The sequence below is a fragment of the Parus major genome, chromosome 7 (genome assembly GCF_001522545.3).
Source record: "Parus major isolate Abel chromosome 7, Parus_major1.1, whole genome shotgun sequence".
Classification (NCBI taxonomy): Eukaryota; Metazoa; Chordata; class Aves; order Passeriformes; family Paridae; genus Parus; species Parus major.
In genome coordinates this window covers 12,041,083-12,066,479 of record NC_031776.1, presented here as the reverse complement: position 1 = coordinate 12,066,479, position 25,397 = coordinate 12,041,083, and the positions used below count along the sequence as shown (strand labels likewise).

The 25,397-nt window shown below is 35.0% G+C and overlaps 1 protein-coding gene across 8 annotated transcripts in view; it reads left to right on the top strand.

Moving 5' to 3' along the window:
• The window catches only part of ADAM23 (ADAM metallopeptidase domain 23), a 68,704-nt gene that overhangs the window by 9,432 nt on the left and 33,875 nt on the right, over window positions 1-25,397 (top strand). For all 8 annotated transcript variants that reach the window (XR_004498244.1, XM_015634959.3, XM_015634958.3 and 5 more), the window contains exons 3-11: window positions 1,017-1,093; window positions 12,810-12,873; window positions 15,036-15,118; window positions 15,793-15,856; window positions 18,117-18,189; window positions 18,690-18,763; window positions 19,586-19,651; window positions 22,113-22,184; window positions 24,315-24,481. Coding sequence is in view for 7 of the 8 variants with exons in the window: in XM_015634959.3 (XP_015490445.1) it covers window positions 1,017-1,093; window positions 12,810-12,873; window positions 15,036-15,118; window positions 15,793-15,856; window positions 18,117-18,189; window positions 18,690-18,763; window positions 19,586-19,651; window positions 22,113-22,184; window positions 24,315-24,481 (740 nt within the window). In the remaining variant the exon portion in view is untranslated. The remainder of the gene's footprint in view (window positions 1-1,016; window positions 1,094-12,809; window positions 12,874-15,035; window positions 15,119-15,792; window positions 15,857-18,116; window positions 18,190-18,689; window positions 18,764-19,585; window positions 19,652-22,112; window positions 22,185-24,314; window positions 24,482-25,397) is intronic.

The window sequence follows — 25,397 nt, the reverse complement described above, 5'->3', positions numbered from 1 at the left end:
TGTGACCCTGTTGAAAGGGAAATTATAATTCTGGCAGCAAAGAATGATAAAGTAATACAGGAAATGTCACAGCTGATTTTAGTCACAATAGCAACTTTAAAAAAATTATAATGAAGAATTTTCTGAAAGATGATGAATAACTTTGCTGAGAAAAAAGATAAAATTGGTGCTGCTTTGTGTAGTGCAAGAATGGAAGAGAAACATAAAGACCTTATCCTTTGTGGAGAAATTCCCAAAGAGGAACAGAACTGTGGGCCATAAAAGCTAACCTTCATACTATTTAAGTTATGCTGTAAACTAACTGGAACTTGATATCTTTTTTGTGATGTACCTGAAGATTGTGGTGTTTTATCAAAAATAGGGTTTTTTTGTCTTTTGACAGGCTTAGTCATAATATTCCAACTTTGTAATTATTAATACTGTATCAAATTAGTGTATAATAAGTAAGCATGATTTGATTAGAACATTATCAGGAAAGATACTATGAAATTCAGATCTAATCTTTTCAACCCTGCTGGAACAGTGTCTTTACAAAAAGAAATTCTTGGATCATGTCTTATCTCCCTATTTTTCTAGAAAACAGATAAGTGTGTTTTAAATGTCTTTCACTACAGTTATTACAGTATAGAGAAAAATACAGAATACAATTTGTCTGACAAATACTGAATATCCCGACAAGCGAGATGAGCTGATGTTGATTTGTTGTATGTTGACCAGCATCAATATTCTTTATACTGGTTTAGCTACAGTGCCAACTACAAAGCCATTAATTGTGAAGGGATTATTTTGAAGGATTTTTTCATAATGTGTAATATGAGCCTTGTCATATTTGATTTTCTTATTTGAAAGTATTACAAATGCTTTAATTATTTCAGTCTTTTAAAGGGCTAAAGTTTTCACATGCCCATGAGATTCATGAAAATAAGCATGTTTTCCATAACTTTGTTTTTCACAGTCACATTTGCTGTATATAAAACTCAGTGAATGTTTTGACAACTGTGTGTTTCTGTTTGCAGGCTGTACATCTGGCCCAGGCAAGTTTCCAGATTGAGGCCTTTGACTCTAAATTTATCCTTGACCTCACATTGAATAAGTAAGTGCATGATTTGAAGTTTCTTTTGCTCCTGCTCTTATTATCTTATGGTGCAAGGTCAGGGCATGTAATATGTCAAGATCTCTTGAGAAGAGATGCTGTTATCCAAGTTTACTAATACAAAACAGCTTTTAACATTTTTCGTGTAAGGTATCAGTAACCCTTGCTGACACCCATAAAGTAGATATCTAGCCTTAAAATTTTATTGTTCATGGTAAAATAAATTATGATAGATGGAGGAATTCCAGTACTGGTGGTGTTTGCACAGTGTGGATTTTCTTGTGCTTTTTTTAACTAATTGTTGAATTATCATGAGATGTTTTAGTTGCTCAAGTCAGTGTGTAGGAATATTGTAAATACTTGTATGAATGGCTCATCTTTAATGATCTGGAAGTCATGCAATTGTCATTACAGTCATGAAGTTCCTAATGAGACGGGAACTGTAATGGTGTGGCTGCTCTGAAAGGTGCAGCTAGAATCTGACTGTAAGAGACAATATTACATAATTATTTGGTCTAGAAGAACTGACTTGCAATAAAGGTGGTTTAATTTTTTGTGTCACACATGCTTTTATATCACTGCTGAAGGTATGGAACTATGATTTTCTAAAAATTAGAATGACTTTTTTTTTTGCCATATAAAGTTTAAGAATAAGGTAGAAGTATAAAATTCATACTAAATACTGAACGGGTAAAATGTAATGCTCAAAAGTGTGTTTGCCCCTTCTATGGCCCTTGAGATTGAGCATGTTTAAAAAAGGAGAAACAAATTTACAGAAACAATTGCATGCTGATTTTAAAAAGCATTCCTCTGATCTTGAGGTTCCTATGAGGTCTTTCTTTGGTATTAAACTGTCATATATGTTTCGCATCTTTATCCCTATATGTTAGGGATAAAGATGCAAACTTATTAAACCTAATAGCTTTTAAAAGCAGCAAGTTATGGCTTTATCAAATTTGCAGAATTTCTATTTGTGTATTTTGCTTTTTGGCCGCTGTGAAGGTGACCTGGAAACATTCTCCTTCGTCCACACATAATTTTGAAATTAGATTGCTCTTCCATCTTTCAAAATGTTATGTGAAGAGTGTCTGGCAAAAGATGAATTGGTGGGAGGGTTGGGAATGTCACACAGAATTGAAGGACAAAGAAAGCTTCAAGATAACTGGGTGTTCTCTAGGCTCTGGAAAAAATATAGTGTAGTGCAAGACTCTGTGGTTTTGTGAGGGTTGGACCTGTGCATAGTAATTCCAGTGGATAATCATGGCATATCTGTGAAGGGAACCAATGTTTAGTGCCCTCTAAGCTACAGGGAATTCCTCCTCTTGGTCTGCTTTCCACTGCTCCTGTCTGCACATCCAGTGAGTAGTGAGAGTAAGCACACATTCCCAAGATGGCACTGTATGTAGGGTATTGCTGGTCACACAGACAGTGACAAAGAAAAAACATTGCCTTTTACTGGCACCACTTAAACATGCTGACAGCACTTTGGTGAATAGGAAGGAAACAGGCTCATGAAGCTGATGAGAATTGAAAGTTTGCTGGTGAAAGGTACACCAGCCCTCTCCTGATTCATGGGCAGGCCAGCATACATTGATGCAAATATTAACAAAGGCTTTAAGTTCATTCAATATTGATGCCTAGGATTGAAATCTCTTATGTGGTCACTGTCTCAGGCCTTTTCTTAGTCTTTCCAGATACAGATCTCCCTATCGTTGTTGACTGACTCTTGAATTTCCTTGCAGATCACAGCTATGCAGAGCAGAGAGCAAGGTCACAAAGTAGGATGTAGGACTTAGCAGTGATCAGGTGCAGTGCTGTGCCAAACAAGCCCACTGTCTTGCAGCTTACACTAGTGACTCCTTTTTAGGCCACATCCTCTCCGTTTTCCAACACGTTCTGTCCTGATTCACCTTCTCTACCCTTGGCACATTCCCTTGAATGCTCCATAAAAATGATTGCGCATATCCACAAGTCTGGGCAAACATCCTGAGATAAGTTTGTTCCTTCCCTGGAGACAAATTATGTTGTTTACTACTTCTTATCTGTTCTAAAGTTCTGGCTGAACCTCTTCAAGACCATGCCTGAGTGGCTGCTTCTATGGCCCATTGGTCAGTGGCCTAACAGCGACAATAATGAAGACCAGAACTCTTATCTCCTGTTCATTAGGATTTGGGTTTTGTTGCATTTCCTGTCAAAGTCCCATGGTGAATGGCTATTGTCCAAGTAAAATCACAAACCCATTGACATTCCCCATATCCTGGCAGTGTTAGCTCTTGTCCCCCTGCTGTTTGTGCTTGCTTATTTTTAACAACAAATGGTTCATAAAGTAAATGTATGGATTTTTTCTAATTATGGCTGCTTTCTCAGCAATCAAGAAGTTCAGAACGTATTACTTCAAAAAGAGAGAGGTAACTTACTTGCTGTGTACCTAAGCTGAAGAAGTTCTGCTCTTGTGATATCAGGAGTGTTCTTACTGCCCCTATATAATGCACAGGGTGTTCAGATGCCTTACTGATATCCCCACTGTTTGTCTCTTTATATGTTAGGTTTTTCTCCTAGCTTCCTTAGTAGTTTTTGACTCATAAACTGGTTTCGACTCCTTATCTGGTTCTGCTCCAGAAAATGACTCCAAAAACTTATCCTGCTTTTTCACTGGACATAATACTCTAAAACTTGTCATAAAACTTGTAACATAAATTGTAAATTCCCATAGAAAATGATTTGAAAATGATTTCCATTCTTGTGTTTCAGTTATGTTTGTGTTCAGCAAAAAGCAGTGTTTTGCTACTGGGTTGGGTTTTAGTTGGCATACTGGTACTGCTAATGTCTAGTCAGAGGCAAAGGCAGAACATTTGGGAATACCCTTGTATATGATGAATATATTTTTGTAACAGATGCTCTAAGGTGAGTTAATGCCACTGACACTGTATGTATCCTCTGCATTTTGGTTTTGTTCCTGTGGTTTTTTTGAATGCTCTACAAGTAATTAAAGCTAAAATCAATGATGGTTGTTACATACAAACAGGTTCTAGTTTTTAGTTTTCTTTACCTCTGTTGGAAAATGTGATTGCCTACCTTCTATGTTGCAGATGCTGTTTATATCACAGCAAATATTATAACATGACAATTAAGTGAAGAAAATTGGATACTCAATTTCATTAACAACTGTTAGATTTTGTAAGAAGAGGTGGCAGTCTGAAGGTTTATGGAGCATGTTACTAGAAAATTGTACTTTGTTTTCTGTCTTGCCATGATGCAATGGCACAAACAGCTTCAAAGAAATATGAGCCCCTCCAGCACTTGAATCCAGTATGCAGAGACAATTCATATGTAAGATTTGTATGGAGCTTGAATGGGTTTCCAACTTTGAAGTTGCTTTGCAACTTTGAAGATGGTCTAAACCAGATAAAATGTAATTTGTCATTCTAAAGGGGATTTTTAAAGGTAGCTTTTTCTGACAAGACTCAGGGAGAAAGAACTCAGTTCTGAGTTTCTTAGCAAGGAATTCAGTTTCCTTACTCTGAAATTTTAGAATATCTTGCCCCTTGCTACACTCAGATGTTTGACCAGTTGCAGGCTCTCAGTGTGATGCCAATTATGATGATGCATAATAATTGCAGGTATGTTGATTGTGGAAATAACCTCATGCAAAAAGTAATAGTTTTTATAATCTGTAATGGATTAAATAATGTTTTTAGTTAATACTCTTAGTACAAAAATGGAAGATTGTAGGGCAGTAGTGGGGTAACAATCCCATTTGAAAAGTTAGACTTAAAATTCAGCTATGATTGTGTCCCCAAACTCAATAAATTTCTTATGCAATGAGTAACATGTAGCATTGCTATGAAACACAATTTATATAAAAAGCTTTTAAAAATGTTCTCTTATTTCAGTAAGTTGACTTTTGTCCTCAAACAACAGTGTTGTAACATTTTATTTGGGTAATCAATTATCTTAATATATCTGACCAGTTTCTTATTTTATATTTATGCATTATTTACACAAACAGATGTTTTGAAGGTGCTAGAAAAATAGTTTTTAATGATCTCATTTCCAGCAAGATGTGAAAGGCTTTTAATTTGTTGTTGTTCTGCTGAAAGAGAAGAGTTTTTGCAGGTAGCTCTTAATGCCCTGTTTAAAGGTAGCAGGCGTTATGTTCTGGTGTAGTACTAAAGCACATTGAAGAGCAGCACTAGCAAAGCCAGTGAATTAAAAATGTCTGCTTGTTGCTTTTTCAGTGAGGAGGGAAGCCAGCTGTATTTTCTGGCATTTTGCAGCCATGGTCTAGTACCAGCCTCTAAATAAAGAGGTCTTCACCAGCATAGGGGGCTGAGGCTATTCTGGAACCTTCACCAACTGGAACCGTGGTGGCTGAGACACATCCAAGAATAGGAAATTAGTTAACTGATATGGACAGAAACAGAAGGTAAAACCCAAAGACAAAAATTTCTCTCTCTTCCTACTTGCCTCAAAATGTAGGACTCTTGGGGAAGGGGAGGAAAACAAAAAATCATCAAAATATTTTTTAGCTTTTCCTTCTTTTCTCTGTAGAAGTCCATTTTTCCAGGAAACGCAGTTTCCAGGAAAATGTATTTCTTTTCAATGAAGATATCATAGAAAAAATATTTGACATCTCTGACATGAACTGAAAAAACCCAACCACACTGCATTTGACCATAACATGACTTAACAATTTGAGACATTAAAATATGATGACTATGTTGGAAAGTCAGTGTCTTTTTTGAAGTGCAGTCAACATAACAGCAAATTTTGTCTAATAGTTTAAACTTAATAATTGGTGTTTTTTTCTTTGTGGTGTTTTTCTGTACTTGAGAATGGTCCCAGAGGAAGTTGCAATGTTAACCTAATTTAAAAAACAATAGGGCAGTAAGTGAACTATTTGAGAAACTACTTGATTCTTGGGTTTTTTTTAATAATTCTTTTTTAATGAAAATGGGAAAGCTAGTCACAGTTTTTCAGAAGTAAACTTTGAGTATTTATGACATTTTCTTAAATAAACACTTAAACTTTCAGGGTATCAAATGGCTCCTATAAGATGCATAAGCTAAAGTAAATGTGATAATAATATTGTGAAAAGTTAAATTCTAGTTGGCTTTAAAGATTTTGTTATGGATGAAATGCAAGGAACTCAGTGTTAGGATTTTATAGAAATGTATGTGCCCTGTAAATGCACTCTTGAACTTCTCAGTTGTAGATAACAGCTTTACTCCCAGAGCTGGAGGCAACCTATTAAAAATTATCATTTGTCTCAGTGCGCATTTAATGTGCGAAGTCTTAGAGGCAGATGTGAAAACCCCTCACCACCCTCAGTAAAGAGGTGCTTCCTTATATCCAAATCTTATATCCATTTTTCAGTTTAAAGCAATTCCTCCTTGTCCTATTACCACATGTCCTTATATAAAGTAACACTTGACAAACCACTTGCTTGAGCAGTGAAAACTTCATTCTGTGCAGTCCTGATCCCAGATTTAATTGTGTGGATCTCTCATCCATCTGAACAGTTTTTTGAATATCTGTCAGCTGAGATGCAACCACAGCCATTGGTTTGGTGGATTGTTAGGGTCAACAAGCCTTGGGAAAAACAAAGAGACACCTGTAGTGATATGACAATGCTGTAAAATTCTATGTGGCAGGATGAAGATGTTGCCTTCTCTCTCCCATGTAACAATTTCTGGTGTCAAATGCAGGAGGAAGTTTGAAAGGAGGTGCTTCTCACAAAAATAGTTAAAAGGTAAATTTTGTTACAGGTTGCTGTACATATTAAACTGTTTACAGAAACAAAAGAATTGGAAGAACTTACAGAAAATAAATCTACTGAGAGCCATCGTAAAGAATTACACTAACTCTGGTTTATGAAATCCTAGTATCAACAGATCACTGGGTGCTGAGAAACTCCCTGGAAGATTGCTACATGTCTAGAAGTGTTTGCTGTCAGACAAAATACTAAGCAGCTGTCTGACTCGATGTATCCTTTCATAGGTTATGTTCTTATTCCCACATGTAACCACTGTGCCCTGACAATGGTGAGGAACTGTTTTCTTTCCACTTTAGTAGGTGTTTCAGTTGATTTTTGATACAATCCAGATTTGTCAATAGTGAGATCTTTGTTGAAGTGAATTCCTGGCATCTCAGACTGCTTTGTAGGCAGGCTGGAATCTTTGCATTTGGAGCTAATATAAAGCCTATGTATGCCTGGCATGTGACTAAGTTCATCAAACAAGTCCCTAGGAGCCTCTGTAACTGAATTTAACTTGATTCAGTGACTGAGCTAAAGTTGCACAGTATAGTTGAACATGGAAGCATGGATTAAAGGAACCAAAATAAACTTTGAGTTTGCTGAAATGTACCTCTGGCTTTGCTATAGTTGTTAATCTGATTTGAAGGTGCTCAAGTCAGCTGTCTGTAAGTATAACTAAGCTTATTCCATTTTTTTTTGGTATTAGAAATAAAATAATAGTGTGAAAAAACCTACATCTGATTGGATTTTTGCTTCATGGAAAGAGTTGTTTCAAATAGGAGTGTTAGGATTAGACACAAAGTATCAGAACATCTAGTACATTCAGTCATGTGCATAAGAGGAGAAGAAACAAGTTTCTCTCCTATCTAAAAAACTTTCCTTTAAATGAAAGAAGCTCTAGCAAATACAGTTACCATTGGATGAGACCATTCTGGCAAAGACAGGTGGCAGCCCTCAATCTTACACTACTGGTTAATAAAATTCTGACTGATAAGTTTTCCAAGCTGGTGAGGAAAGAAAAGGGATTGATTAAAAGGCAATATTGAGTAAGTTTGAGCAGTTGTTTAAATGAAATATTTGTTGTTGATTGTTCTTCTTGGAAACTTCTGTCATAGCAAATTGCACTGAAGTGTTTTCCATGACATAGAACTCATGTTCTGTAATATTGCCTAGCTGTTTGTGTGTTCATATCCTTGTGCATAGCACTTTTTAAAGTGATATAATCTTCAGCATGATGGTAAACAAAAATATGGTGGAAACTGACCAATGTACTGTTAATATTCTGAAGAATTCTTCAAACAGCTGCCTTCAGAATGCTTGCTGAAGTAGCCAATAAAATACAGCATGTTCCATTCCCAGAGAGAGAGGTTCAGGACATAGCTAGAGAAAGGATCATGAATTCATTTCCTGAAGTATCTTGAACTGACTCAGGGTTTCTTGCACTGTGAGAGACAGACTGATCCAGAAAAAATATGCAGCATTTTCTGCACCATTCTATATGAGTATTCTAAACCATTCTATTGCATGCTTTCTTGTCAGTCTTTTTTGGAGACATATTCCCCATCTGAGGATCACTTCAGTTATTTCAGTTTGTAAATTTGTGGTTAGGTCATCTTTTTTTTCTACCTCAAAGAAAAATGAAGCAAAACCAAGAAACAATAGCAGGACCATTCAAGAAGTGGTTTTTAAGTAAGTGTGCTGTTTACTTTTACAGAATCATTATGCCTTTAATAGCAGAAGTGAGTGAGGACTTCCTTTGATTCCATAGTTATGAAAAAGTTAACCTATACATTTGCATCATCAATTATTTCTGCTAATTACTTGTAAACACAATTTCTTGATCCACAGCATCATGTTGTGATTTTTTTAAGTTCCTTCAAGACGATATAAGAAAAAGTAGTAAAGCCTTGCTCTGTTTTAAAAAATAATGACTATTAGCCGTATATTTATTTCTTGGAGACACTCCTGCCAGAGCAGCTTTGAAGACAGCAGCCAAGTAAAGACTAAGGGAAATGTATGCTAGAAATTTAAGAAATTCCTTTAAGAACAGTGAGTCCAACAAAACTTGTGAATATAATTGAAACTGCTAATATAAACAAGGCTGTAGATGGACATTGCATTAGATGACAGTGCCTTGTTCATCTTAAAAAAAATACTGCATCAAGGTCTCTGTTTATCCATCTTTATGTGCTACTAAACTATATATGTCAAATGGACAAAAACATCTGATGGGTGTTCTGTTAAATAATTAAACTAAACTAGGTTGCTCAGACACTGGTACTGAGCTTGAAACATTTCAGAATAGTTAATAAATTATTGCCTGGTTAGTATAAAGATAATTTAAGAAGTAAGCAAGAAAGGTAATTCTTGCTGTACTCTAATTTTCTGCAGGTTGTCTATTAGGTTGCTGGAAGCTAATTTGCTTACTTGTATGTGAGATATCTTTTAGTTGTTTCGTAGCCTTTTCCTACCCAAATCAATTCTCTTCATCAGGATAGTTAGATGCCAGCTGAGGTAAGCCAATTTTTACTCTGCAGCTCTCCTGCTAATGAAAACATCAGCAGTGAAGTACGTGCCAGGGAAGTGGTGTGAGTTCTTCAGAAAGCATCTGCTCCTTGCTTTAACAGCTGGCCTATCCCTTCAAAGGCAGCAGCTACAGGGAATGGCATATCCCTTTGCTGCTTATTTTGCATTTCTCAGTGTAACTCAGATGGAAGAGCCAAGGAGCAAGACAGCTTAATAAGAACAGTTATCCAAGATAAACAAAACAAGGTGGAAGGAACTGTAGAAAAGGATACAGCAGAGAAATTATTTTGTCCTGAGTTCATTCAACATGTTGCAATTTGATGTGTTCATTGTAAAAGGATCATACCATTGGGTCACTACCAAAATAGACTTTTGTCTGATGTGATCATGACTGACATTTGTTTCAGTTAAAGCTTGCACTGTTTCTGGTGCTTGTCGGATTGAAAATCAAATTTGCTGTGCTGGGTGCATTTCTGCCCTAAGCAAAATGGATCAAAGGTGGCAAAACACAGTCCATTGTACATGAGATGCAAATGTATTTTCTAAAACTCAGGTCTGCCTTTCAGAGGAAAATTTAGGCATTCTGTAAGTGATAATGAAGGAAGAAAAGTTATTTTGTGCTCTGGAGACCCCTACTTTATGCATTAGTTCTGTGCCTCATTCCTCAGGCAATTGCACTTCTACCTGAGCTCTTAATAAGTGTATTCTAGGCCTTTCTTTTTGATGCCACTTACATAATGAACCCCATCACACCTCCTGGTGAAATTACAGTGCTCTTCTGTGTATGTCTTTTGTGTAGGAAAAAATGTTTGAAAGATATTTTAGTTAAGCATTTTTTTTTCCTTTTCCTTTAGTACTTTCTTATGTCTTTTGTCATATTTGTCAGCATTAATAACAGGTAAAAGTTTCGTAGGGGAAATTTGCAGTAGAAGTTTTATGTATAGTTTTACATCTATTGTTATTCCTGGAGGTTCAGCAAAATGTAGAACAAACTTCCTTACACTTCCTGTCTTTCACAATGATTGCAAGCAGGATGTTCTTTTGGATATTTTGCTAGTGTAGGCAGATACTTGAAATAAGAAAAAGTGATATAAGGTACCTGACAAAAATCAGGTATTTGCCAAGGTAGGGGCATACAGTTTAAGGAGCAGCTGACTGTTTTGTTGGTTTTTTTTTTTTTTCAATGGAGTGTTCAAGATTCTTGCTGTCCTGAGGGAAATGTTAAGAGAAACATGCCCTTGCATGACCTTGATGGTTATATGTGGCAAGCTTAAAAACATATGATCAGAAACTGGTGATAAACACTCCAGTCCAGCCTCACATGAGAAACAATTCTTTGAAATTCAAAAGTCTTATAAAAGATTTTCTACTCCAACTTCTAGGTGGTGGATACTGTGTTACATTTGTCGAAAGGGTGCTTCACAAATTAAAGTTGCATTTTGTTTATAGCCTGACATTTGGGAAGTATATCACCAACAGCAGGCCTTAATTTTCTTTGGAGGAGATTCCTTCAGCAAGAAGAATTTTATTGATGTGCCTTGTGTCCTGCAGATCCCAAAGGTCCATCTTTGAGCTGGCTGGTACCAGCTCTGTTGGACATGGGGGAAGCTCCTAATAGTTTCTCAGAGCGTCATTCCTATAGCCCCCTCCACTACCAAAATCTTGCCACACTGACCCCATACATGTTGGAAAGTCAGTGATGAGAGAAGTGTAGAGTCTACTGGAAAACTGTCTGCATCCCTGCTTTGTACTTCTAATATTTCTGTATATACATATAGGAGTATTCCATCATAAGTTTTCCATATTAGATATCCTGTGTGACATGGTACTTGGACACTACCCAAACTGAGAATTCCTTAGCAGTTGGAAGTAACGAGAAGCTAAGGAATGGAAAAGGTTGGCAGATGAGGGAACCAGCTGGGTTACAATAGAAGCTCAACCAAAATCCAAGAATACTACACTCTGGGAAGATTCACTGTTTATACAGCATTTGTATTTTCTGCAGAAAGTTTATAGCTTACTATGACACAAATAGAGAAAATTAAAATTATTTCATGTAAGTGAATTTATTTTTAAATCTGCACTTTAAAAAAAAAACCATATTTTTAATAATGCCTTCACAGTGATGTTTAAGGCAAATTATTAGACTTCAGCAATTTTTCAGGGCTATTAGCATTGGTTTTGCAGGCCCAGAGTGCCTTGTGTCAGTTTCATGAGAGAGGACTTCTAGGAGAACGACTGGTAACTGACTTCTGCAGGATGCTGTCTAATGAGAGCAGTGCCTGATAAATATGGCATGAAGAATTGATTTGTTGAGCCAGGAGTCCCAGAGTTGAAGTGTTATCAGGATTGCTAATAGCCTAATCTTAGTTTGAAATACCCATTATCAAAGGTTGTTTTTAGTCACAAATTCCCATCAGAGCGATTTTGCCACACTAGACTTCCATAATGATGGTTTTTGTTTTTAGCCATGGTATTTTTGTTTTGATATATGTACCAGTATCAGAACCTTTAATGATTTTTAAAATTTTTCTTTTTTTTTTTAGTTGGAAGTGTACATTAGAGGCTTCAAAATGCTAGGAATTCTGGATGACATTAAGTAAAATGCTTATCTTGCATGTTTGGTGGGGCCAGTTAACATCTTTAATTGCTTTGCTCTCCCTGGGCATTTTGCTGCAACCCTGATTTTAACAGGGTGAGATGTGAATGGGGCACTGAGATTATTGCAGGATGTGTACAGGCTGGCTAAGCTTAGTTAAAAAAAAAAACAACAAAAAACTGTAAATTACACATTATGGAAAATTTTTATGATGCTTCAGGAATTTTCTTGCCAGAGTTAGGAAGAAAATAAGAATGAGAAAGTTATCTGAAGTAAAAAGTGTAAGTAAGAAAAAGGGTAGTATGGAATGTGTTTTGGGTTCTGCATTGTGTGTTTTCTTTTAAGGCACATTACTGCTTTTGGAAAAAAACCCGACTATTTGCACTTTGTGAAAGTGATTATACACTTCTGTCTTCATAACAGTGGTGTATTTATTTGTTCAGCCTAACATACACTCTATTTACACTTTTAGATAAAATGTAAGACCTATTTGAAAACGGTGATGAGCTAAAATACATTTACTATCACCAAGGAAAGTTTTAAAGCCAAGGGGCATATTTTTTTTTCCTTATTTAGAAGGCTGCTAATCTAACTGTAAAACTAAAATACAGGGGATTGCAGAATGGAATTCCTCCTTCTGTACCGCACTCTGACTTCCAGTGTACCATCAAACAATTTACTGAACACAAACGGCTTGTTTTGTTTTTTTTAATACTAATGTGCAAGGAAAATTAAAATTATTTGAAAATGCTAACAAAACCCTCCAAACCTATCCATAGCAATAAAAAGAGTACTCAGATTTTTCTCATCTTTATTTATCCTTTCTTTGACAGTGACTTATTATCTTCCAATTATGTGGAGATTCACTATGAAGATGGAAAACCAAAATTTTCTAAGGTATCATGTTCTTAAATTATCTTCTGGATGGAACAATGCCAATAAAATGTTTTAAAAAAAAAAAAAAGTTTTGTAAAACTTAAAAACTTTGGACATGTTTTTCCACACATAGAAGGTGACTGTGATCTCATCTTGTACGAATATCTCAGTAATACAAGAGGAATTGTACAAAAAAGGAAAGCTGTGTTTTGTGGTGAGGAGTAGGCATTTGTAGGTGGTAGTAGTGAAGATTATCCATTACTGCCAGAGTAATTACATCATGTGAAATATAGGAAGTGGAGGGGTTGAAGTCACTGTCAGATTAGTCTTCATTAATTATTTATATGTCCTTAGCACAAGTGCAAGGAGAAAGAATAATGGTAATGTAAGACATTAAAACAAACCCAGAAGTCTTGCAGTGACTTTTGTTTGCAAGAATTATACAGTCATGAAATAGAAAATGGAAGATTTAACTGAAAATTTGACCTCTGGAGCCACTACAAAATCAGCATATTGTTAGACATCCAATTAATTTTGTTTGTTAGACTAGTTCCTGAATTGAATTCAGTGCCATAGGCTATTGATCCAAAGCCAGATTAAAGTTCTGCAAGGTAGTTCAGCCCTAAGGGAGCCAGATCAGTCTTTTCATTTGTTTGTAGTAACAAAATGAGGACTGGAAGGTTCCTAGGAAGGTTATAAACTACATTTGCAGTATTTTTTTTTTTTTTTAATTTGGTAGAAATGCCAAGTATTTCTTGCAAACTTATTATGTGTGAATTATGTCTGTATTATGTGTGAATTATGTCTGTATTTAGAGTGGAGGCAAGCAAGCATTCTGTTTGTATTCATGTCTTCAGAAGGTCTGGACTGTTTTTTGCCCAAGTATTAGATGTCTGGTTTATTATTTTGCCCTTTCTGTAGAGACTCTCAAAATAAGATATGGCAGATTAGGGCAGAATGAAACAATCCCATTGAAATGTAGCTACTGAAATATACTGTTTTGTTTTCTTCTGCTGAAGAAGAAAAATAGTTTTGTGTTACATACAAAGGAAGTTGTTCCATTAAGACACAATATTCTGCAGAATGGGCAAAAATGCTAAATGATGCAAGAAAACAATTCCCTCTGGCATTTAGACAAGCTCATGCAATTGTCAGCTGCAGCACTAGCATTGAGCACTGCGGTTGCTGAATCATGAATCTGACTGGAAAATTATATTAGAACTTCAGATTCAGCAAATAGGGTACCTTTGCATGCTGCAGTAACTTGATCCAAACTTCCTAGGGGATGTTTTCTGAATTGCTTTATTTAGAAGCACTAATAGAGCTCCTGAGGTCATGTTAATCTGTAAAAGGCATCATTACAGATAATAAAAAGACCCCAAAACCCCACACAATTTGTGTAGGAGGTCAAATAATGACTCTGTCCTGTCTTTTGTAGTGTCTTGTAGTACTTTTTAGGCCTAAGTAAAAGGTTGTTTTGTTTCCTGATACGGATCTAAAGAAATGAGACCTCAATGAGAAGTACTGTATTTTCTAGAGAGAGGTAATTAATTACAAAAATGACTGAAGAACAAACAGCAATTTCTTTACTCAGATGATCATTTTTAAAGAAAAAAATCTCAAAAAACTTTGAGAAACATAATCAAATTTAGCTGTTAAAAAGCATGTTTTATGCATTCTTACTGATGGAAGGGTAAACACAATGATTACTTTCTGTGAAGTACTTTGATTTAATTATACACAATAACATGTAAGGAATTTCAATCAGAATCTGAATAACTCATTAAGTAAGATGCAAAATGGAAATAAACTGTCATAGACAAAGTGTTTGCGTTCTTGTACCTTCTCAAGTTACAATAATTGCATAAAGAATGGGTTTAATGTGCATGTTGGAGTTTGGATGACATGACACAAGAATTAAAAATATTTTTATGATGAATAGCAGGTTTTTCAAACAATGGCTGAGAGACAATCTCACTTCAGGATTTTTAATAAAATTTTTTGAGGATACTTTATATTTTTAGTTTACCTAAGCTTATTGCTGATACACAGTAAAGGCATGTACATAATGAGGTAAATGTGTATTGTTACTGTCAGATTTTTTTTTTTTTTGCACTGATTTTAAGCAACAGACATTAAATCAAGATAATTTTGTGTGTGTGATTGTTTTTAAAAATTATTAGGGGGGAGAACATTGTTACTACCATGGAAATATCAGAGGTGTGAAGGATTCCAGAGTTGCTCTTTCAACTTGTAATGGACTTCAGTAAGTGCATGTTCTCATTTTTTAAACAAGGCTATAACTAATTATTATTCTTATATATTATATCTTAATATGGGAGGAACTGAAACACTACGAGCTCAAAATTTTTTTGATGTTTTGAAATTTTTATTAGTATCATTGGAATTAGTGTTTTGATGCTGTCTCATGAAACTTTTGAATACAGTAACTGCAGGTAAATATTTCCCCAGATGACTTACTATGGTAAAGGATAAACAAGAATTACATTTCAGCAGTTTGCATGGTCAGTATTCATGTAGGATTCTGTCATAGAAAAATGGATCTTTTTGTTAGATTGTACAAGGAAAATTGCAAGAAATTAGCATTAGTTACTGCTAAGTGCAACTCAGTTGTTGATTGTATTTTGCATGCTCAGGGGTGTCATAGGACTTCCCTTTTCCAAGGTCAAATCTTTATCCCTTTTGGTACTTTATCACTGCATTGCCATTACATTTAGTGTTAGTCCATTAAAATGTGCCAGGTATCTTAAAAATCCCCCAATCTTGGCTTTAGCTACAGAGTAGTAGTAATGAATATGTATTTAATATTGGTCAGTTTTTCTGCCCTAAGTTTGGTTTTGTCATATCAAAATTCATACCCTGGAGTCAAACCGATTGCTTTGTAATCCTAAATATCACGTTTTATTCTCCATGTTCTAGTGGCATGTTTGAAGATAGTAGTTATTTGTACTTGATAGAACCGATGGATCTGACCCACACTGCAGTAAGTTTCTTTTTGTCTCATTTATTTGATTCAGGAGAGTGCTCAAGAAATAGCAAATCAAAGTATTAGAATAAATCAATGAATGATAGGTCTCATGCACTCGTATGAAAATGAACAGTATTTTAAGACACTTGATTTGAATTTGTTTAAGGTGGCAAATATGTAGTTTTATCTAGGACTTTTCTCTGCTTTTCTTTAATTTTTTTTCCTACTTGCTGTTGGTCATTTAGGTGCTGGTAACAGAGAAATAAAACTGTTTCCCGTAGCACATGGTTATGGACTATCAAAAAGTATTCATCAATTTGCTCTAGTACTTGAACTAAAGTGTTTCTAAATTCTTTGAAAGGATCTCTGGAACTCATTTATATGTTCCTCTCTAAATAGTTGCATCAGATTGCTCTTGGCCTGCCATGATTGCACAAAAAAGCACAATTAAGTAGAAAATTACATCTAGGTATCTTAAACTTTGTATGTCTTAAGTCAGTGATCATTGTATAGCTTAAATGATTATGATCCAGCATATTCAAAGATAAGCTTATGCTGGGCCAGCATATAGGACTGCTTTTATGCAAGTATTTTGCTATTATTATTTTTGTTTGTAATGTCTACAACAGTTTCTAAAACTTTAGCTGTTAATACAGCTGACATAATTTCACAGACAACAGTAAAACCAGGTATATTTCTAACTTCTGAATGATTCAAGTATTTGAGTGATTTTCAGTGAAATGATTTTGCAACGTTGAGACAGAGAATTCTTAAGGTTTTTATCCTGCTTGGTCTGTAGGATATATTGCAGATGCTGTGCCACAGTTCTCAAGTTTGTCTCGCTCTAGTATGTATATGGCAGTATAAGTCTAGTATGTGACAAATAACTAAAGCTGCAGAACTGACATGTTTTAGTGACTGGAAAGCTGAAATGATAGTCTGATTAAAGGTCTCCAAAATCATTGGCTAATACTGTCAAAAACCTGGATCAGCATTCAGAGGACTCAGTATCATTTGGACAGTCAATTATTGGGCTATAAATGGAACTTCAGAGATGTGGGAAAATATTACTTGTAAAAGAATCAGTCTCCCCAGGAACAGCAGTACATGCTGTGTGTCTGTGATGTAGCACATGTTCATAAATGTAATTCTAAAAACGGACAACACAGATGCAATAAATTCATGGAGATTATGTTTATATGAGGAAGAAGAAAATTTGACTAAACTTATTTTGTTGCTTGGGTGAACAAAGGAAACCAGGATATTTCTCTGAGGGATATTTCAGTAAAAATTGTGAGTGGAGCAAAAATTTTGGTTGCAAAAGTGAGATACCATTTCCCAACTCAAGGTTTCAAGTTGAACTCTAAATAAGAAAACGGATGAGATGCATAATTTTCTCAAAACTACTGAAAATAATACAGTTACAGAGAGCTTTCAAAGGCTCATTTCTAAATTGTAGTATGTGAGATAAATATCTTGAACACAGCTTTCAGCATGTACTTTATTCAGCTTGATTAATCTTAACTACAGTAGATATTATATAAAACTCCCTCTCCTTCCCTCCAAAATCTAACAAATATATGCGGTATTGCCCTTCAGTGTGCTCAGTATTTCTTAGGGAAGTTACAGAACAGTAGCAACCTACCCTTTGAGAAGAATCACTTGTTTTGGCAGGCTCTGCAGAGGAGGTGTTACGGAAGAAAGGAGTTGTTTTCTAGAGTAGATACTCAAATGGGATAATTTGGGGTATGTCAGACTTCTAAAGAAAATACACATTAAAATTCTTGTCCCTTTAAAGTGTGGAATACACCACTAAAACAGGTGAAAGGGTCCTCTTAAGGATAGTATATCGACTAGTTTCTTGCAATTTGCTACAATTAGGATTTTTTTTTCATAAATAGTATTAGTTGCTTTTCATCTATGGAAGGAAGATTTCAACCAGATACAGACATTCTATTTTGATTTATTGGGGTAAGGGATCTTTATTTTCCAATGCTAAGGCTTTTGAAGGACTTTTTAAGGTAATCTCAAAGACATCTGTGACAGTTTGGTTTGGTTGTTTTTGTAGATTGGTCAATTTGCTGAAGCAGAGAGGGTCTATGATTTGCTCAGGATTGTAAATAGATTGCTTCAAATTAGTACTATCCCAAATTAATACTATAGTTGTTTGCATTTTATAGAAAAAATAATAAAAATTATAAATACTGAAAGAAGTGCCACATCTTTAATTTGATGTTATTAATTATAAGAAAATTTCACATATTTTTATTTTTAGGAAAGTAAAAGTAGGCCACATATCATCCAAAGAACTTACGGAACACAAGCTTCCAAGCAGTTGCAGGACCTCGGTATGTTTTTGCTTATTTTAAATATTGGAAATAATTGTACATATAAATTGGAAAATTTAAATATTAGGTTAGCAGTGTTTCTAAAATTGCTGATTATATAGAAAATCTTATAATCGATATTTATCTGCCTTTTCTTCACAATTATTGCAATGGAATATAGATTTTTCAAAAGCCAGCTGCAAGATTTTCATCCACAGACCCGTATTTAGCTTTCCTCTGAAAATCACTGGATTTAATCAGTGATATTAATGTTACTGAGGCAATGAGGTGGAAGAAAATGTATATTCTAAGCTCAGGTTATAATTTCTTCTCCTCTCTTGCATGCTTTAAGATTTCTGAATTATTTGAGGTTTTTATATATTTTACATCTTTTTAAAAATAAGCTTTTGAATAGCAAGGGTGGTTCTAATTTTGGTGATCTTAATCTACTTTTGGTTTGGACAGTGTGCATAAGTAGTTTAAAATAATGCCATGAAATTTTTAAATTGTAATTTTTACAGAGACTGACTCTAGTTCTGAATGGCCCTTTCTGTCTGAACTGCAGTGGCTGAGGAGAAGGAGAAGAAAGAGAGCAGTAAGTAGAAGTGTAACCCTAAGTTAAGACCATTTATAAACCCAAACTCACTAATTTCTGTATTTTTTAATGTCAAGAGAACATAGGCTTTATGAAACAAGTATTTTTAGAAGCTTAATATTGTCACATAATACAATTACCAAATGAGAAAACAAGACTTTTCTTCAAAAGTAGAAAATTTGGAAGAAAGTTGATAAACTTTAAGTGACAGCAGTGTTATGCATCACTTAAATTGAAATTCAGTAGTGGAACGTCAGAATTTTTTTTTGTTTGCTTGAGAATAAAGAATTTTGAATGAATTCTTGCTACTTTGTAGATATCTGACTTTGTAGATATCTGAGTCTCTTGGCTCATTAAGTAGCATGATTAAATCAAAAATCCAAATGAGGACACCTAGAACTGGGTTACTGGGAGAACATAAATGGGCAGTCCTCATGATCTTCACATGCGTATGTATCAGTTAGGGAAATAATTGAGTTAAAGGAGATTTTTCTGTATTTCTTCACTGGGTTGCACAATTCATGCCATATTTTTGAAGGTGCTTATGTATTTAGCAATCTCCTTCCTCATTAAATCTGTGGTGGGTAGTACTTAATGAAATGAGGAGGGAAGCAGTGGTGTTATCCGCACTGAAGCAAAAAGAGTAGACCCTGAACTTTCTTAGTGATGTGGCTCAGATTCTCTTCTCATCCAATTGTTTCCTGGTTTACATACCCTAAACAATATATATTTAATATTTATATATGATAAAAATCAGCTGCAGTTATTTTTGAAAATCACTACATCTTCATGATTTCTCAAAGTATTTCTTTGATTTGTCAGTTATCTCGTGGTGTCTTTGAAGAAATGAAATATCTGGAACTCATGATAGTCAATGACCATAAAATGGTAAGTATATCAACTCAGTGGTAATCTTCCTTTTGGTGACTGATTTATCTTCCATTTGTAGGCTAATGTACAGCACTGTGCTGCATCAACTGCTTTTGAAAGGCCCGGAATTTTATTTATCAGCAGCTGTTAATATTTGTGCTGTAAGATGCACTATAGGCCATAATACCTCATGAAGCTTAATATTACCTAATATTTTCTGGGGCAATTATAGATTCAAAGTGAATCTGGAGTAGTTTGGTATCATATGGATAAATTAATATGCCCATGACCAACAAAGTAAAACAACAAAACATTTTTGTCCAGAACAAACACACTAAATGTTCTAAAATTACATCCTATCTTTGAAGTTATATAGAAAGAGGTCAGAATTTGTTACTTTGAGTTTAGTTTTACTAATCTAAATTTTAATGCAGCAAAACATGTAGACAAAACTCTGATTGTTCTTCATGGTTATTCCATATTTATAAATATGAGTGATAATGGAGTGCAAGGTAAGTTGTTTGTTTGATTCAGAAAGTGTTTGTCATTAAACAAAATGCATGGAGGGTGGAAAGCTCAACTTTTCCCCCTTTTTGTCTTGAGGTATTACTGGAAAAAGTCAGACTGTGACATTTGTTAGCAAGACTTCTTTTTTTAAAAATCAAATTCTGCTGATACATTAGTTTTTACTTACTTTGTTTGCAAGTAAAGAACTTTTTATGTCTCTCACCCTGCTGCAAGTTTCCCAGTGCTTCGTGGAGTTGTGGGCTCTGTTGTCAACACTGAAGGATGATATTTAAGTGCAGGAAATAGAAGATATCAGAACAGGATGCAGTAATTCATACATGTATCCATGAATAGATGGATAATGTACCCTCCCCTCTCTAATAAATCATAGAAGTAGTCTGGGAAAACATAAACTATGTTTTATCTGTGTTAATTTAGCACTGTGGAGGGAATTTGAATGGGTAGAAAAAGTAAAAGAGAAATTTCTTGAGCCGTTTTCCTTTGTAAAGCCACCTGGTAGGAAACTTCTTGAAGAGTGTTCAGGTGTCAGTTATTTAGCAGTAGGGCACAGTAACTGAAGTTATGGCCATTTTGTTGTTTTGTTTGATGCCTATGCTTGGTGTTCCTTATGAAGAGAAAATATTCCTATGTCTGTCTCTTTCCCCTGGCCTCTTGTATTTCAAACATGCTTGAAGGTGTTCACTACACTTATCACAGACACTGTTTTCTCCTCTCACACTTTATTTGTTAGAACTTTAGACCACTAGATTTTTTGCTTCATAGTTATCAGTGACTTAGAAGCAAATAATCATTTTTTTCAAAGAATAAAATGGTTAGACTTAGGGTGGTGTTCACAGTTAGGAGTCACAGCCTGCCAGTTTGGGAGATCACTAAATGTACTTTCAAGGATTTCTGCTTACCAGGAGAGGGCAGGTTTCCCCTGCAGCCAAGTGTCTTCTTCCAAGACCTCTACTTAAAAAAGTACTATGTTTCATAGAGAGAATAACTGACACTTTCATGGAACACTGCGAGGCAATGAGACTTGTTGCTTTTATCAGGTAGTTGGAATTAGTAAGTTTTTTGATAAAGGTTTTTTTCCCCTGTTCTAAGCAATTTCACATTCATTTTCTATGAAATTTTGAATACCTATTTTTCCTACCTGCAGTAGGAAGTAGTAGTGTGTAATGTAATATCAGTTTCTAATTTTACAGTTTCTTGAAAGTCTTATGTGTTCATGTTTAGATACCATAGCTACATCTTTAAAAAATTTGACTTGGAACAGAAGGGGGCAGGAAGAGGAAAGACATGAAACCTTTGTGATGACATACACAGATATTATGAAGCAAAATTTGTAATACAGCTCATCTAGGTCTATAAAAATAAAAAAAATTGAAGTTAGAATTTAAGATATTCAGCTTAACTCTTTGCATGTTCAAACACATATTTACTTTTACCATGCGCTCCCTCTTCCATTTTGCCTTTCCTATAACTGCTGCTACATGCCACAAAACTATTGTGCTATTGTGGAAAAGGAGGCCTTTGCACAGGATAAATGGTAAATGCTTCATGTCTTATAATTAAAGTGCTGGAATGTGGCTACTACAGTCTGATATGTAACTCATCAGGTTAAGCAGTTTTAATGGTAAAGCATCCTCTCAATTTTGAGTTTGTGTTTATGTACATATTTACCTGTAATTTTTGGTTATTTGAACCAATTATTTGAACTTTGATTCTAAAAATGCTATTTCTTATGGTTAAATGCTCCTTTTACAGTTGGGAAAGGCTGCATAACATACATGGCTTCCTTTATCTTCCAGGGATTCTTGAATATGAGATATAGGCTGTGATCTGAAAAGTTTTTTGAGTTTTTCCCTTACTCTTTCTTAAAATATTAATTTTACTTTCATGCTGTAAAAATAAAGAATTAATAAATATTTAAGTTCTCACTGTGTTCTACTTTCTCTTCTTTTAGTTCAAAAGGCACCGTTCTTCAACTGCATACACAAACAATTTTGCAAAGTCTGTGGTAAACCTTGTAGATGCTGTAAGTATCAATGTTTCTTCTGAAAACTGATTCTCTGACTTGTACTTCACTGCATTAAAAATGTTATTATTTTCAGATACCAAATTTCAGTTGCGCATTAAAGTGCACTTCTAGTTCCTCTGCAAAAGAATAGCCTGGGATGAAGGTACAAGAAACTTCCAGATTATCTGTGGCATTTTTCTTAAAGCCTGCAACTGTCAGAGTTTGCCCTTGGCAGGGGTGATTTCAGTATCTGTCACCAATTAAGAATGAGATTTAATCAAATTTAGATTTGTGAAAGGAATCTAACTACAAGTGATTGAAACTGCAAGTATAGCTCGTAAGGGATACTTATATCTATTGGGAGGAAAAGTGAGTAAAAAAAATCTGCTTTATAAATCTCTATTTATAGCTTAAAAACAAACAAAATGTAGTACATTACACATGGGTGAACTGACAGAGATACCATACTTGTGTCTGTGCTAAATTTAAAACAATTTTGCATACAGCATATAAAATAAAAGTAATATTTGTAGTAAAATTAATTTGGTGTTTATTTTCCTCTTTTTGATACACATATAATGATCACACATGTTTCAGAGTTCTGTCTGTAGTGAAAACAGGTAGATTTTCTAGTAGGAATGATTACAAAGGCTACCAAATGCTGACTCTGAGTCCCTTTTCCATGTGACATTATTGATACCAGTGGAACTGTGTGATATGATTCATTGCAAAACATTGTCAACGATTTGTTTGGCTCAGAAGAAACAATGCAGTATTTGCTCTTACCCATAAAGTATACTGGATATATATTGAAAATTTAGGTGTATATATTTACATTACATAAAATACTAGAAATGTTTTGGAATATTTTTCTGTAATGATTTGAAAATGCCAATTGCCTAGAGAAAAGTTACTAGGGAATATAAAAGTGTAAATAATTGTAATATTTTTGCAATTTATGTTAGACAGACCCAAAGAAAAGGTGGCATCTTTATTTTTTTCCTCATCTGATAATTATTTCTTTCTCTTTCTTCTGCATTTTAACAAAAGTTTTCATCCATATTTTCTTTCTCTATTATGTCTGTTTTTTCCATTTTTATCTGTGTGTATGCAGAAACATCAAGCTTCATTCTTGTGTAGAATTCAGTCCCTTCATAGAGATCTTACAAAATGACATCTTAGTGGCTTTTTCTTTAAGTAAAGCATGAAAAAGAGTAGGATTTTCTGCCTTGTTATTCCCTTGTGTCCATAGGGTGTGGGCTGTATTTCTTAGGGATTTTTTATTGGGCAAAGGATATTGGCTTTCAGAGGCCTTCAGGTTCTCTGCTCCCTCTTCCATTCTTTTGTTGCTGTTTGCTTCAGGAAATAGAGGTTTTTCTCTTAGCAAACAGAAGTAAAATCTTTATTGACCCATCCCATGTCATTTCAGGCAGTTTAATTTCATTGTGTTTTCTCATGTTATAAATAATTTTCTGTGTATATTCTTAGCCTATCTCCTCAAGACTGAAGCATGCTAGTACTCTTTTCCTTCAAAGGTCTTGGACAAAACTGAGTTTAGTTGATCCCTATCTCATTTATATATATATGATTGTTGTTTCCTTGTCTATTGCTACAGAAAATTTATAGAAAAATCAGTATTTTTCCTTAATTCCATGAAAGCAATGTGAAAATTAAGTGATCATACTATATAAATGGTAATCAAGCATTAATTAAAATTCAGATTTATTGGAAAACTGAGAAATTATTTAATCTCAACTTTAAAATTGTCTTCGGCTACTCTTTGAGGTCACTTGTCTTTTTCTTTAAGATCACCCAGTGTACCTTTACATTTCTTCTTTCCTGATTTTTGCACAGGTTTTCTGCAGAACTCAGTGGCAAAGTTATTTGCCATGAGAATTTTAAAGAAAATGGAGTAGCTCAAAAAAAAAAAAAAAAGAGCAACAAGGGTTTTTTTTTTCCTTCTAAAACATAAAATTTAAGTTGATCAGAATATCAGCTTTTAGGAAAAGCAAGGCATTACCAGCTAACTGTTTCCCCATGTTTTCCTCCTGCTTTATCCCTCTTGTCCTTCCGCTTTATTCTTACTGGCTAACTGTGCATGTTTGACCCAGTGTTCTACTCCTGTGCCTGTCCTGTCTCTGCCCTCAGATATACAAAGAACAGCTGAACACCAGGGTGGTTCTCGTTGCTGTGGAGACTTGGACAGACAGAGACCGCATTAATATTCACCCTGACCCTCTGCAGATGCTCCACGATTTCTCCAAGTACCGGCAGCACTACATCAAGCAGCACGCTGATGCTGTGCACCTGCTCTCGTATGTACCCTTGGCAGTGGCTTTGAGTGTTATTTCCTGGCTACTGCTTTTCTCTACTTGTCTCTTGCTTCCTTTTTTTTGCTTGAGATTCTCTGTATCAATCAGCATCTGTCTTCCTTAGGAAGCTTGATTGATATTTAGTACCCGTTTTTAATAGGTGGAGTATATACCATGGTCATGTTGATATATATCTATAATGATATTTGAATGTCTTTGCAACCTGGGGACAGTGTCACATGGGAAGTGTCTTTTGATGAGTCCTTAAGGACACTTAGCTTTGCTAATCACATATGTAATGTGCTGCTTTTCCAGTTATGATCAGGAGAGGGCAGAGCTGGCAGGATTATATGTTGCCACAACAGTGTTCCAGTTAGTAAATTTATTCACCCATGTAGCTGCAGTGATGATTTGTTAATGGAAGGTTTTCTCCGTTTGACACAAGACATATTGAGGGGAAATTCCACTTGCATCACTAGGCATGATTTCAGCATTGAGCAAGGATTTTTTTACTTCATGGCATTGTAAGGAAAGAGGAGGAAATGTGTGTTCTGCTGTGCAGCATAAAGATCTTAAGCTATCTCCCAGCAGCATGACATACTGTAAGGGTGGAGTAACTAAAGTCTTCCATAGGATCGTCCTGTAGTTCATCTTTTGCAGAAGAAGATAAAAATAGTGGATGAAGAATTTCCTCCAGATTTCCTTAATACAGGCATTGCAATACAATGCTGATTTTGCTCTTCATAATACAGGCACAGTGCTGCTTACATGCACTCTTAGTGACTTCCACGCATGTTTTGTGTCACCTGCTGAAGAGTTTGCCAGCATCAGGCTCTTCTCTTGGTGAAACGTATCAAATCCAACTTGAAATACAAGAAATTCCATTTAAATATAGGGGAAAAAAAACCTCTTTCACTGT